The sequence below is a fragment of the Erinaceus europaeus genome, chromosome 16, assembly GCF_950295315.1.
Source record: "Erinaceus europaeus chromosome 16, mEriEur2.1, whole genome shotgun sequence".
Taxonomy (NCBI): Eukaryota; Metazoa; Chordata; class Mammalia; order Eulipotyphla; family Erinaceidae; genus Erinaceus; species Erinaceus europaeus.
This window is the reverse complement of record NC_080177.1, coordinates 22,972,310-22,985,971: the sequence shown is the minus strand read 5'-3', so window position 1 is coordinate 22,985,971 and position 13,662 is coordinate 22,972,310. Positions and strand designations below refer to the sequence as shown.

The 13,662-nt window shown below is 42.5% G+C and overlaps 1 protein-coding gene across 1 annotated transcript; it reads right to left on the bottom strand.

Moving 5' to 3' along the window:
• Positions 1-9,119: 9,119 nt before the first annotated feature.
• Positions 9,120-10,067, bottom strand: LOC103115926 (olfactory receptor 7A17-like). The gene has a single exon (XM_007525784.1). It carries the CDS (start codon positions 10,065-10,067, stop codon positions 9,120-9,122), a length of 948 nt encoding a protein of 315 aa, XP_007525846.1.
• Between the last annotated feature and the right edge of the window lie 3,595 nt (positions 10,068-13,662).

Sequence of the window (13,662 nt, the reverse complement as noted above, 5' to 3'; positions counted from 1 at the left end):
CAGATGTCTACAAAGGACAGACTGGAGAGGAAGAAGTATGTGGGGGTGTGGAGCTGGGAGTCTTCCCTCACTGTCAAGATGTTAAGTTTCCAAGCACAGCAATCAAATATACGGACAGGAAGAATCCAAAGATGAGAGGCTGCAGTTCTGGCTCATTTGATAATACCCAGAAGAAGAAATTCTGTCATTTGTGTATCATTCCTTGGTTCCATGTGGTGGAGATAGCTTCCCTGAAATTAAAAATAGCATGAACTAGTTTTCACAAAAATGAGCATTATAAGAAAAATACAAGCAGGACAAAAACAAGTGTCAGGAGGTGATCGATCAGCTGGCTCAATCGAAACCAGATGGCAGAGAAAAAAAGAGTATGAACACAGGCAGAAAGAGCTGGAAGGAGTGTGCAACCCCATCATCAGCAAACTTTACCAAGGCAGCCCTGGCGGCCACCGGGGGACCAACCATCAAGGAAGTGGACTAGACTTGTGCTAGAGTCAACCTCTTGTTCCTTTCTCTCTTTTACCTTCCTTGTTTTTCTTTGAAATGCCCCGTGCCAAGTAGGAGATCTATTGTTGGAAGTCTTTAGTCAGTTAAGCTCACATGGCATGGCAGAAAGCGCATCACAATCAAGCTCCAGGCTCCCCACCTGCCAAGGGGTTCCCTTCACAGAAGGTGAAGCAGGGGGAGTCCGGCTGTAGCGCAGCATAGGATGCATTGGATCGACCTTCTCGTGGTGCATCCCGTGAGTAACCATTTATTGGGGAAACTGACGATCCTTCCTAGCCGACTGAATCCACATGGATCCCAGTCACTTTCAAAGCCAGCAACAAGCACACATCAGGCTCAACCTGACGCGGTTGACTGGCTACGGAAGAAGGGCAAACGCTAGAAGAAGAAGAAGCGGGTTAAGCACAGGTGGCGCAAAGCACAAGGACTGGCATAAGGATCCCGGTTTGAACCCCGGCTCCCCACCTGCAGGGGATTCGCTTCACAGGCGGTGAAGCAGGTCTGCAGGTGTCTATCTTTCTCTCCTCCTCTCTGTCTTCCCCTCCTGTTGGATAGTATGCCAGCTCCCCCTGGCTTCTGCTTAACCATATGCCTATATAGGGATAGATTTAATCCCATTCAAAGCTTTGGTCTATTTACATAAATCACTTTTACATAAAGCACTCCCTCCAGGGCATTGGTGGTTCAGTGATAGGATTCTCGCCTGCTCCGCCCCCTCCTTGTCACACTCTGATTTTCACCAGTCACTTTTCTCTCCACCCTCTCTATATCACATCCTGTTTCCACCCTACTTGGAGAGTATAAAAACAGCTGCTCTTCTGATTAAAGACACTTGGAAATTGCTTTCCGGCTCCAAGAGTTCCAGAGTGTATCTCCTGCGAAGTTAGTGTGGCACGAGTTCCTGATCCCTCTCCCACGCAGCAGCCTAGATCAGCTCCAGTTGAGTTCTCTCCAACCCAGAGAGCACTAGCTCGGGAAGAAGTACCCTCAGGCTATCCCAGCACCCTCCTCTCTCCATTTCTCTCTGTCCTATCCAACAACGACAACAACAATAATAACTACAACAATAAAACAACAAGGGCAACAAAAGGGAATAAATAAATAAAATAAATATTAAAAAAAATTTTTTTAAAAACAAGGTGAAGCAGGTCTGCAGGTGTCTATCTTTCTCTTCCCCTCTCTGTCTTCCCCTCTTCTCTCCATTTCTCTCTGTCCTATACAACAACAACGACAGCAATAACAACAACAATAATAAAAATAATGACGATAAGGGAAGCAAAAGGGGGGGAATTTTTTTAAAAAGAGGAAAGGAAAGGTACAACAGCTTAGTTCAATTGTAAAAGGTTAGTTCTAAAGTTTGATATTTTTTTAACAAAACTTTATTTGAGGTTTCTCTTTAGTGCATTTTTATGTACTTGCTGACTTGAACATTTTTGGTTAGTTTAGTTTTCGTCTGAAGATTTGTTTGAGAGGAGAAACCTGAAGTTTGCACAATGTTCTGTGGAAGCTTGGCAACAATAAAATATATAGAAGCTTAACTTTATTTTTATGTACTAAAACACTAGCCTGAACACTGTAGCAATCTTAGGGCCAGGCACATGTTTTGCAAACAAATACATAAGTTCAAGTTTAAAGTCAAGCTGAAATTCAGTTCAAAAGAGAGAGAGAGAGTGCTAAATAATCAAACAAAATTATTAACTGTGTGTATGACCCAGGCTTAAGCGTGGTCCCCAGTGCACTGAAGACAGAACTGGTGCTATCATGTGTTCTCTCTCTCTCTCTCTCTCTCCCTCCCTCCCTCCCTTCCTCCCTCTTCCTCTCTTCCCCTCCCTCCCTCTGCCTCCTAGTCACTATCTGAAAAAATATATAGTAACTATTTCACAGTGAATTATCCCCCTCACTTAGGAATACCAATCTTTCACATTTTAATAAGTATTATTAAATTGATGGTACAGCATGAACTAAATACTTTGCATATTATGTATAGTAATAAACTGAGTGATTTGAAATATGACTTATGCAATAAATGGTTATCTCTGACACTAAGATCATGTTAAACCATACTGCAGGATGATTTCAATTGTAGAATATATATATATATATTCCACAATAAACCATAGGATAAGAGGGTTAAAACTCCACACAATTCCCACCATCAGAACTCTGTATCCCATTCCCTCCCCTGACATCCTTTTTAGAGAATTAAACACAAGAACTTGTGTTTAACCTCTCAACTCCTCTAATCTGGTGAGATCTTTCCTAACACGTGGAACTGCCTAGTTCCATTTCAGATGGCACATTATCTAACAAACTTACAGATACTAGATGCAGGCTAGGGCTTAGGGTACTGGGTACAGGTGCACATGCATCCATAAGCAAGGGGCAATTGTTGTGGTCCGGGAGGTGGTGCAGTGTATAAAGCAAGGGGAAATCATGTAACTCAAAAGTAAAAGTGCTTAATAGCCCTCTGTGATTAGATTTAGACCTAATAAACCTGGGATTCTAGTAGAAGGACTTTTTTAAAAAAGGCATTATAAATTCTCTAAGTGATCAGACTTACAAATAAGCTTGGCAACCTAGTAGAAAGGCCCAAAGAAAGCAGACTCCGGGGCTGGGTATTGGCACACCTGGTTGAGCACACACGTTACAATGCACAAGGACCCAGGTTTGAAGCCCCAAACCCCACCCGCAGGGGGAAAGCTTTGCAAGTGGTTAAGCGGTGCTGCAGGTCGCTCTCCGTTTCTCTCCCTCTCTATCAGCCCCTTCCTCTTTGATTTCTAGCTGTCTCTTACCAATAAGTGAATAAAGATAATTTAAAAAAAAAAAGAGAGAGAGAGGGAGTTGGGTGGTAGCGCAGCGGGTTAAGCGCATGTGGCACAAAGAGCAAGGACCGGCGCAAGGATCCTTGTTCAAGCCCCCGGCTCCTCACCTGCAGAGGAGTCGCTTCACAGGTGATGAAGCAGGTCTGCAGGTGTCTATCTTTCTCTCCCCTTCTCTGTCTTCCCCTCCTCTCTCCATTTCTCTCTGTCCTATCCAACGACGACATCAATAACTACAACAATAAAAAAACAACAAGGGCAACAAAAAGGAATAAGTAAATATTTGTAAAAAAAAAAAAAAAAAAAGAGAGAGAAAGAAAGAAAGAAAGCAGACTCCATAAACCTAATACTGGTTTGGATAAAACAACTGATACTCAACGCTGTAACAACTGGGAGAAAGTTAAGCTCATTAGATAAAGAAAGAACTACAAAAGCTACATAAGGGCAAGAGACTGGCTCACTTAATAATGGCATTTTTGGCCAATACCAAACCACTCCATCATCTGGGACCCTACTTAGGGAATCCCTGGATTCCCACACAGATATGATGAACCTAGACCTCAAATACCTCTTTCTCTTCACCATCACTGGTCATTTTCATCAGGAACATCATCCTAAGCTCTCGTGTGGGCATCTCCAGGAAAACTTCCTCCCTATAAAGTAGCAATGATAAGGACTGCCCCACTCTCTGAAGGGAGGCTGGGTCTACCTACTATGCTGCTCAAGGAAGACTGGTCCTGAGATGAGTGCAGCCTAGAATGTTCCCAGCTGTGACCATGAACCGTGAGCTCAGACTGACAGGGCTTCAGAAGTTACATAGGCTCCTGTCCTAAATATGAATATACATGGGCCTTAGGTCAGGTAGGTGGGGTAAACAGTTAATTTTATTAATAGATTTTCTTCAAGTTTGGGAGCTACTTTCTACCCTAATCCAAGTTTCTAGCCCCTTCCCCAACTCTGACAGTCTTCTCAGACAATATTTTTTTCTTTATTTATTTAATATTTATTTATTTATTCCCTTTTGTTGCCCTAGTTGTTTTATTGTTGTAGTTATTATTGTTGTCGTCGTTGTTGGGTAGGACAGAGAGAAATGGAGAGAGGAGGGGAAGACAGAGAGAGGGAGAGAAAGATAGACACCTACAGACCTGCTTCACCGCCTGTGAAGCGATGCCCCTGTAGGTGGGGAGCCAGGGGCTTGAATCGGGATCCTTAGCCGGTTCTTGCACTTTGCGCTACATGCACTTAACCCGCTGCACTACTGCCTGACTCCCTCTCATACAATATTTTTAGTCCATCTGCAAATTAGCTATCAGGCTCAGGCAAAAATTCCTAAAGTTATGGACCCCTAGGAACATACCTAAAATAGGCTTCCTAGCTTTTCTCCACCCTAAAATCCCTATTCTCATCTATTCTAATCCTACTTTTTGGTTCCTGTTTATTAAACATTTTTATTCAGCTTTATATCTTACCACCTTTCAGAGACAGGCTGGGAGTATGGGTTGACCTAACAACACCCACAGCCAGTGGAGAAGCAATTACAGAAGTCAGAATTCCCACCTTCTTTTGCACCCCCCCAAAAAAAATTTGGGGTCCATACTCCCAGTGGGGGAGAATAATAGGGAGAGATAACCAGAGGGCTCTCAACTCCAACTCCATCCGGACCTGGAGAGAGAAGAGAGAAAAAAAGAAAAGCCATTCAGAAGTAGGAACAGGTATAGGTGTGACTTAGAAAGGAAGAGAAGGCAGAACCATAGAAAAGAATGGGCAAATATATACAAACATAGACAGGTAGTTATATAAATAATGGTCAGCCCATACCTATGACTCTGGGAGAACTACTGTAGCTTCCAATGGAAGAGATGGGGCTATAGAATTCTGGTGGGGGGAACAGTGTGGAATTATCCCTGTTATCTCATAATTTTGTAAATCAATTTTAATCCACTAATGAAATAAATTTTAAAATAGAACATCAAAATCTTATTTATGGCTATGAAAACAGGGAAATTTGGGGGAGTCGGGCAATAATCCAGCAGGTTAAGCGTGGGTGGTACAAAGCACAAGGATCAGAGGAAGGATTCCTGTTCAAGCCCCCGGCTCCCCACCTGCAGGGGAGTCGCTTCACAGGCGGTGAAGCAGGTCTGCAGGTGTCTGTCTTTCTCTTCCCCTCTCTGTCCTCCCCTCCTCTCTCCATTTCTCTCTGTCCTATCCAACAACAACGACATCAATAATAACTACAACACAAAACAACAAAAGAGAATAAATAAATAAATATTTAAAAAACAGGGAAATTTTATTAAATTAAGGCAGCTCACAATTGATAAACTCTTTCTTGACTAGACTGACCTTAATATAAAAATGAATAAAGTGATAACAAATGTGTTGATGGTTGAAGAGCTCTATAGCCACCAAGATTCATGATGAATCTTTGATTTATTACTAGTCTTTTTAAAAACTTGTGGACCTGAAGGATGATAAATGACATAGTGTGGGTTGTATTGTTCAATGGGAAACTGGGGAATGTTATGCATGTACAAACTATTGTATTTACTGTTGAATGTAAAACATTAATTCCCCGATAAAGAAATAAATTTAAAAAAAAAACTTGTGGACCTGGGAGTCTGGCAATAGCGCAAGGGGTTAAGCGCACAATGGTGCAAAGCACAAGGACCGACTTAAGGATCCAGGTTCGAACCTCCGACTCCCCACCTGCAGGCGGTGAAGCAGGTCTGCAGGTGTCTGTTTTCCTCTCCCCCCTCTCTGTCTTCCCCTCCTCTCTCCATTTATCTCTGTCCTATCCAACGACGACAACATCAGTAACAACAACAATAACTACAACAACAATATAAAATAAGGGCAACAAAAGGGAAAATAAATAAATATTTAAAAATTGTGGACCTTTGATTTCTTTTTTTTTTTTTAATTTTTATTGATGAAAGGGAAACACTGACAAAACCATAGGAGGGGTACAACTCCACACAATTCCCAGCACCAGAACTCCATATCCCCTCCCCTGATAGCTTTCCTATTCTTTATCCCTCTGGGAGTATGGACCCAGGATCATTATGGGGTGCAGAATATGGAAGGTCTGGCTTCTGTAAAACTTCTGGCTTCTGCTTCCCCACTGAACATGGGGGCTGGCAGGTCGATCCATACTCCCAAACTGTCTCCCTCTTTCCCTAGTGGGGCAGGGCTCTGGGGAAGTGGGGCTCCAGGACATATTGGTTGGGTCATCTGGCCAGGGAAGTCCGGTCGGAAAGAAGAGTTAACATATAAAGCCAAACAAATTGTTGACTAATTGTGAACCTAAAGGCTGGAATATTGCAGATGAAGATTTGGGGTCTCCAGTTTGAAGATAGTTAGTAGGCCTATTTTAGTTATATTCCAAAGGTCCACTGGCATATCAGATGTCAGGCTCAGGAAAAAAATAGGCATGGGCCCTTTGGACCTTTGATTTCTAATGTAGAGACTGACCTCTAGTGATAGACTCATGAGGAGCCCAGCAGAGCTCAGAGCACTCCACACTGCTCCACCTGATTCAATACCAGAAGCACTACGTTAACCTATTTTATTTAGGGTGGCTAGTTACTCAGTAATATCTACCATATAATAGTAATGGTGAATAAAATTGAGGACAATGATAATAATCTAGTGCTTCTCTTTGGTCTTTGTTCCAACATTTGAAAACAATATTTTTTTTCCATTTATTAGTAATTTAAGATTGATCTATTAAATTATTGGATAACAGGAGTATAATTCCACGCAATTCCCACCGCCAGAGTTCTGTGTCCCCACTCCATCCACTGGAAATCACAGTAGTTTTCCCAAGATCACAGATATGGGTTGACTATTATTTCTTTTTTATTCCCTCCAGGGTTATTGCTGGGGCTCAGTGCCTGCACTACAAATCCACTGCTCCTGAAGGCTATTTTTCCCCCTTTGTTGCACTTGTTGTTTATCCTTGTTGTAGTTATTATTGTTGTTGATATTGTTGTCATTGTTTTTGGATAGGACAGAGAGAAATCGAGAGAGGGGAAGACAGAGAGGGGAAGAGAAAGATAGACACCTGCAGACCTGCTTCACGGCTTATGAAGTTAGCTCCCTGCAAGTGGGGAGCCGGGGCTCAAACCCGGATCCCTGTGCCAGTCTGTGAGCTTCGTGCCATGTGCACTTAACCTGCTGTGTCACCGCTGGACCCCCGACTATTATTTCTATAACTATCTATCTATATTTGCTCTTTTTTTCCCCCTATGGTCCTGTCTTCTCTTCCTGGCATTTCTGATTACTGTCATTCGAGGTTTTTGAATGAGGAACTTATTTTAAAAGGTGCACACAGTACAGTATGCAAGGTTGCAGGTTCAAGCCCTTGGTCCCCCCTCTGCAGGGGGAAAGGTTTTTTTTTAAGTGAATGAAGTCATTACTCCTTTTTTTTTTTTTCCTCCAGGGTTATTGCTGGGCTCGGTGCCTGCACCATGAATCCACCGCTCCTGGAGGCCATTTTTCCCCCTTTTTGTTGCCCTAGTTGTTGCAGCCTCCTTGCGGTTATTATTGCCATTGTTGATGTTGCTTTGTTGTTGGATAGGACAGAGAGAAATGGAGAGACGAGGGGAAGACAGAGAGAGAGGGGGAGAGAAAGATAGACACCTGCAGACCTGCTTCACCGCCTGTGAAGCGACTCCCCTGCAGGTGAGGAGCCGGGGGCTCGAACCGGGATCCTTACGCCGGTCCCTGCGCATTGCGCCACGTGCGCTTAACCCACTGCGCCACCGCCCGACTCCCAATTACTCCTTTTTTATCTTTATCTATTTATTGGCTAGAGACAGCCAAAAATCAACAGGAAAGGGGGTGTTAGAGAGTGAAAGAGACAGAAAGACACCTGCAGCCCTGCTTCACCACTCATGAAGCTCTTCCTGCAGGTGGGGACCGGGGGCTCCAACCGGGTCCTTGTGCACTGTACCATGTGCGCTCAACCAGGTGCGCCACCACCCAGCCCCAGGGAAAAAGCTTTAAGTGGTGAAGAAGGTTTTTAGGTGTCTCTATGTCTTTCTTTCATTATCTCTCTTTTCTTTCTCAATATCTGGCTGTCTTTAACAAATAATTAAAGATAATGAAAAATAGTAAAAATTATTTCAAGGTTATCTTTGAGTTTAAGATCATTTGTCTTTCTGTGCAAATTATATTGCAAGTTGGATATTTGATAATTCCTTTTTTAAATAATATCATAGTCAATGTGGAAACAGATTCTGTCAGAGAGTAGGACCCTAAAGATCTGAGTAAAAACCCAACAACCTATTTTAAAACCTGGTGGATATCTATACTAATATTGCCTTAAAAGAAAGACCAATCTCCTGCACATAGAAGGTGGAAACCTCTGGTGTTCGATTTTTCTTTACCGTAAATTAAAGAAATGGCTCAGCTGCCAAGTGTTTTTTTTCCCCAACTATAGTAATATATCTTATTGACATTTTTTAATAAAAGTAAGTTCATGCTACATGTGATGCTATGTATTATTCTAACAGAAACACAAGTAATTCCATGAGATAAATAACAATTTTACAATTTTCAGATAAAAGGTTGGAAATATATTTAGAAGAAGCAGAAAGAAAATGTAGGGGTTGGATATCATACAGAAAAAGAATGATTGGTGAAGCCAAACAACTCAGTTGTGCAGAGACACCAAAGAACAGAAACTGTTGGGAAATAAATAAAAGAAGCACAATATATGTCTATTATCTGATTAAGAATGATGAGTTTGGACTATAGATCTTGAGCTTTGCGATCATGGGCATTTCTTCAGCACTAGTACCATTGCCCTTTTACACATCTCATCCCAAAGAAGCCTTTCAGAGCCCTCTTGATGTCTTTGTTCCTGAGGCTGTAGATGAAGGGGTTCAGCATGGGGGTGACCACAGTGTACATCACTGAGGCAACCCCACTGGAGCGTGAGCTGTGAGTCACAGCAGAACTAAGATACACGCCTATGCTCGTACAAAAAAATAAGGAGACCACAGAGAGGTGAGATGCACAAGTGGAAAATGCTTTATACTTGCCCTGAACTGACGAGATTTTACGTATGGAGGAGACAATCTTAGAGTAAGAATAGAGGATCCCAGCAAAGGGGCCACCACCCATCAAGACAACTACAAAATACTTGACCATGTCATTAGGAAAGGTGTCAGAACAGGCCAGTTGGAGCACCTTGTTGAATTCACAGAAGAAGTGTGGGATCTCCACCTGTGCACAGAAAGACAGTCGCAACAGCAGTAAGTTTTCTAACAAGGAGTTCAGGGCACTCATGACCCAGGACAGGAGAATCATGAGCCCACAGAGCCGGGGGTTCATGATGACTGTGTAGTGCAGGGGGTGGCAGATGGCCACAAAGCGGTCGTAGGCCATCGCAGTCAGAATAAATATGTCCAAAACTGCAAAGAGCAGGAAAAAATACATCTGGATGACGCATCCTGTGTAGGTTATGGCTTTGCTCTGGGTCTGGATGTTCCGCAGCATCTTGGGGATGGTGGTGGAGGTGAAGCAGATGTCTATGAAGGACAGGTTGGACAGGAAGAAGTACATGGGGGTGTGGAGCAGGGAGTCAGAAATGGTGGCCAGGATGATGAGCAGGTTTCCAAACACTGTGGTCAGGTACATAGAGAGGAAAAGCCCAAAGAGGAGGGGCTGTAGTTCGGGTTCCTCTGAAAATCCCAGAAGAAGGAATTCTAAGACGCCTGTTTCATTGCCTGCTTCCATCCGCTGGGTGTGACTGAAAGGAAAGGGAGAGAGAGCAAAGGCTAATCTCTATACAGCAGGTTTCATCCACTAGTCAGAATGTCATAATTTAGAACGCTCAGTCTTAGAACTCATTTCAGCATTTGGTGTCTAGATGACTCCCTACTTGCAAGGGGGATCGCTTTATAGGCGGTGAAGCAGGTCTGCAGGTGTCTTTCTCTCTCCCTCTCTGACTTCCCCTCCTCTCTCGATTTCTCTCTGTCCTATCCAACAACAATGACAACAACAATAATAATAGCAACAGTTATAAACAACAAGGACAACAAAAGGGAAAAAATGGCCTCCAAGAGCAGTGGATTTGTAGTGCAGGCACGGAGCCCTAGCAACAACCCTGGAGGCAAAAAAAAAGAATATACCATACTCATGTGAGTTGTTCCTGTTTTAGTTTATTTTATCTAGGTATAATTTATATAAAACACTGTATTAGTTTCAAATTTATAACATGATTTTGCATCTCTTGAGAAATAATCACCACAATAATTCTAGCATTTATCATCTCTAAAAATAATGCATTTTATTGTTTCTGATTTCACCATCAGAATGCAAGACCTAATAGGGGCTTCAGCTGCTTAGTCCACATTTGTATTTTTAGAGCAGTGAATATGTATGAACATCTATAAAAATGAATGTAAGGACATGAGAAGTTATGAAATAAAATGTTTGACTCAACTAGTAAAATAAGGCTAAGTAGTGACTTCAATACCCACCATGTGAGTATGCTTGTGCATGTGTGTGTGTGCACGCATACGCGCTCTTGTTTAAATAACACTAGAGAGGCAGAGAGAAAGTTAAAGAGACCATAGCACAGAAACTTCCTTCAGTGTGGTAGGGACCAGGCTCAAAATGGGTTGTGCACTGAGAGGCCTATTTCACTAGTCTTGGCATATCTTTAATGGTGCATAGAAAGCCTGCAGATACAAGATAGCCTGTATGTGTCAGTATTAATATCTACATAGATTAATGATTTGATTAGAAAAGACATAGACAAGGGTGTCGGGTGGTAGAGCAGCAGGTTAAGCACATGTGGCTCAAAGTGCAAGGACCGGCATGAGGATCCTGGTTCGGGCCCCCAGCTCCCCACTTGCAGGGGAGTCGCTTCACAGGCGGTGAAGCAGGTCTGCAGGTGTCTCTCTTTCTCTCCCCCTCTCTGTCTTCCCCTCTTCTCTCCATTTCTCTCTGTCCTATGCAACAACAACAACAAGGGCAATAAAAAGGAATAAACAAATAAATAAGATTTAAAAAATGAAAAGACAGACAAATGTAGATAGTGTTAAGTGTTAGGGTAAATTCCTGACATTATGTAGTTTCTCTGTTACTATTTTTTAATTAATCAAGAACTAGATCATTACATGTAGTTATTTAATATGTGACATGGTTGAGTTTCAGTTCTTTGAAATCCATTGGTTTGTTGAATAAAAGCTGGTAAAGATGGTGATCTATCATGAATAAAATGAATTTGGTCTCTCATTCACATGTAGCAAAATAATGCTGATTAAAGAAAAAAATGAAAGTAGAAAAGTATGTTTTAGGACTGAGGGCTCTGTACCCCCATCCCACCATGATTGAAGCATTTTTCATCAGATTCTGGAAAACACTAGAGGAAGCCAGTCACTGTTTCTCTTATCTGAGAGAGAAAAGGAAAAAAGGAAGGATATGCAGAAGAAGTAGTGTGTGTAGGAGTGACTTAGAAAAGAAGTGAGGGGGATGGAGTGGGGATAGATAGTATAATGATTATACAAAGAGAAGCTCATGCCTGAGGCTCCAAAGTCCCAGATTCAATCCCCTACACCACCATAAGCCAGAGCTGAGCAGTTCTTTGGTAAAAAAAAAAAAAAAAAAGAAAGAAAGAAAGAAAGAAAGAGAGGAGAGAAAATACAAAAAAGAAGTGATGGTAGGATCGTTGAAAAAAATGGGAGAGGGAGTTGGGCTGTAGCGCAGCGGGTTAAGTGCAGGTGGCGCAAAGCACAAGGACCGGCATAAGGATCCCGGTTCGAACCCCAGCTCCCCACCTGCAGGGGAGTTGCTTCACAGGCGGTGAAGCAGGTCTGCAGGTGTCTATCTTTCTCTCCTCCTCTCTGTCTTCCCCTCCATCTCTCCATTTCTCTCTGTCCTCCAACAATGACAATAACAATAATAACTACAACAATGAAACAACAAGGGCAACAAAAGGGAATAAATAAAATAAATTTAAAAAAAAATTTTTTTAATGGGAGAAAAGAAATATATATATACATATATGTATACACATAACAATGACATCAATAACCACAACAACATTAAACAAGGGCAACAAAAGGGGGGGGGGGCTAGCCACCAGGAGCAGTAGATATATGGTGCAGGCACCAAGTCCCAGCAATAACCCTGGAGGCAAAAGAAAAAAAAGAAATATATATATGTGTGTGTGTGTGTGTGTATATATATACACACACACACACATAGATAGATAGCTATACAATCAGCCATGACGTTAGGAGGTACTGCAGTTTCCAATGGAGGGGATGGGGACACAAAACTCTAGTGGTGGGGAGTCGGGCGGTAGCACAGCGGGTTAAGTGCACGTGGCGCGAAGCTCAAAGACCTGTTTAAGGATACTGGTTCTAGCCCCTGACTCCCCACCTGCAGGGGCGTCCCTTCACAGGTGGTGAAGCAGGTCTGCAAGTGTCTATCTTTCTCTCCCCCTCTCTGTCTTCCCCTCCTCTCTCCATTTCTCTCTGTCCTATCCAACAACGATGACATCAATAATTACAACAACAATGAGAAACAAGGGCAACAAAGGGGAAAATAAATATATTTTTTTAAAAATTTAATTAAAAAACTCTAGTGGTGGGAACGTGTGGAGTTGCACACCTTTTATCTTAGAATTTTGTTAGTTAATATTAAATCGCTAATAAAAATAAGTAAGTACCCAAGGGGTATCAGGGATCAATGTCAGAACCTCCTGCTTGAGAATCCAGTGTTTCAATCTGTTGTGCTACCTCACGGACCCCTGAAATCCACTAATTTTATAAAATCTGTGTTAAATAGTTCCCATACTGAAAGTTTTAAAAGTCAGTTCTTTCATTCACTAGAGCGCCTCTACCCCTAACACTCTGGTTCCCTACTCCCTGACTACTACTCCTACTGAAGTTCCTACTACTCTTGACTGAAGGACTCCTTGGCTGTATCTTTGTATTGCTGAAAGCACATTGTGCCTCCCATTGCTCCTCTGCCTGGGCTTCCTTCACTTAGTCATCAGCAAGCACTCATGCACTCCTTCTGCAATGCGCACTTCTTTTTGCGGCATCTTTCCTTTTTATATATATTTATTTATTTTCCCTTTTGTTGCCCTTGATGTTTTTATTGTTGTTGTAGTTGTTGTTGTTGTTATTGATGTCGTCATTGTTAGGACAGAGAGAAATGGAGAAAGGAGGGGAAGACAGAGAGGGGGAGAGAAAGACACCTGAAGATCTGCTTCACCGCCTGTGAAGCGACTCCCCTGCAGGTGGGGAGCCGGGGGCTGGAACCGGGATCCTTATGCCAGTCCTTGTGCTTTGCGCCACGTGCGCTTAACCCACTG

What these genes read in the sequence shown, in the direction of transcription:
- LOC103115926 (XM_007525784.1), bottom strand. Translation starts at nt 10,067, where the DNA reads ATGGAAGCAGGCAATGAAACAGGCGTCTTAGAATTCCTTCTTCTGGGA.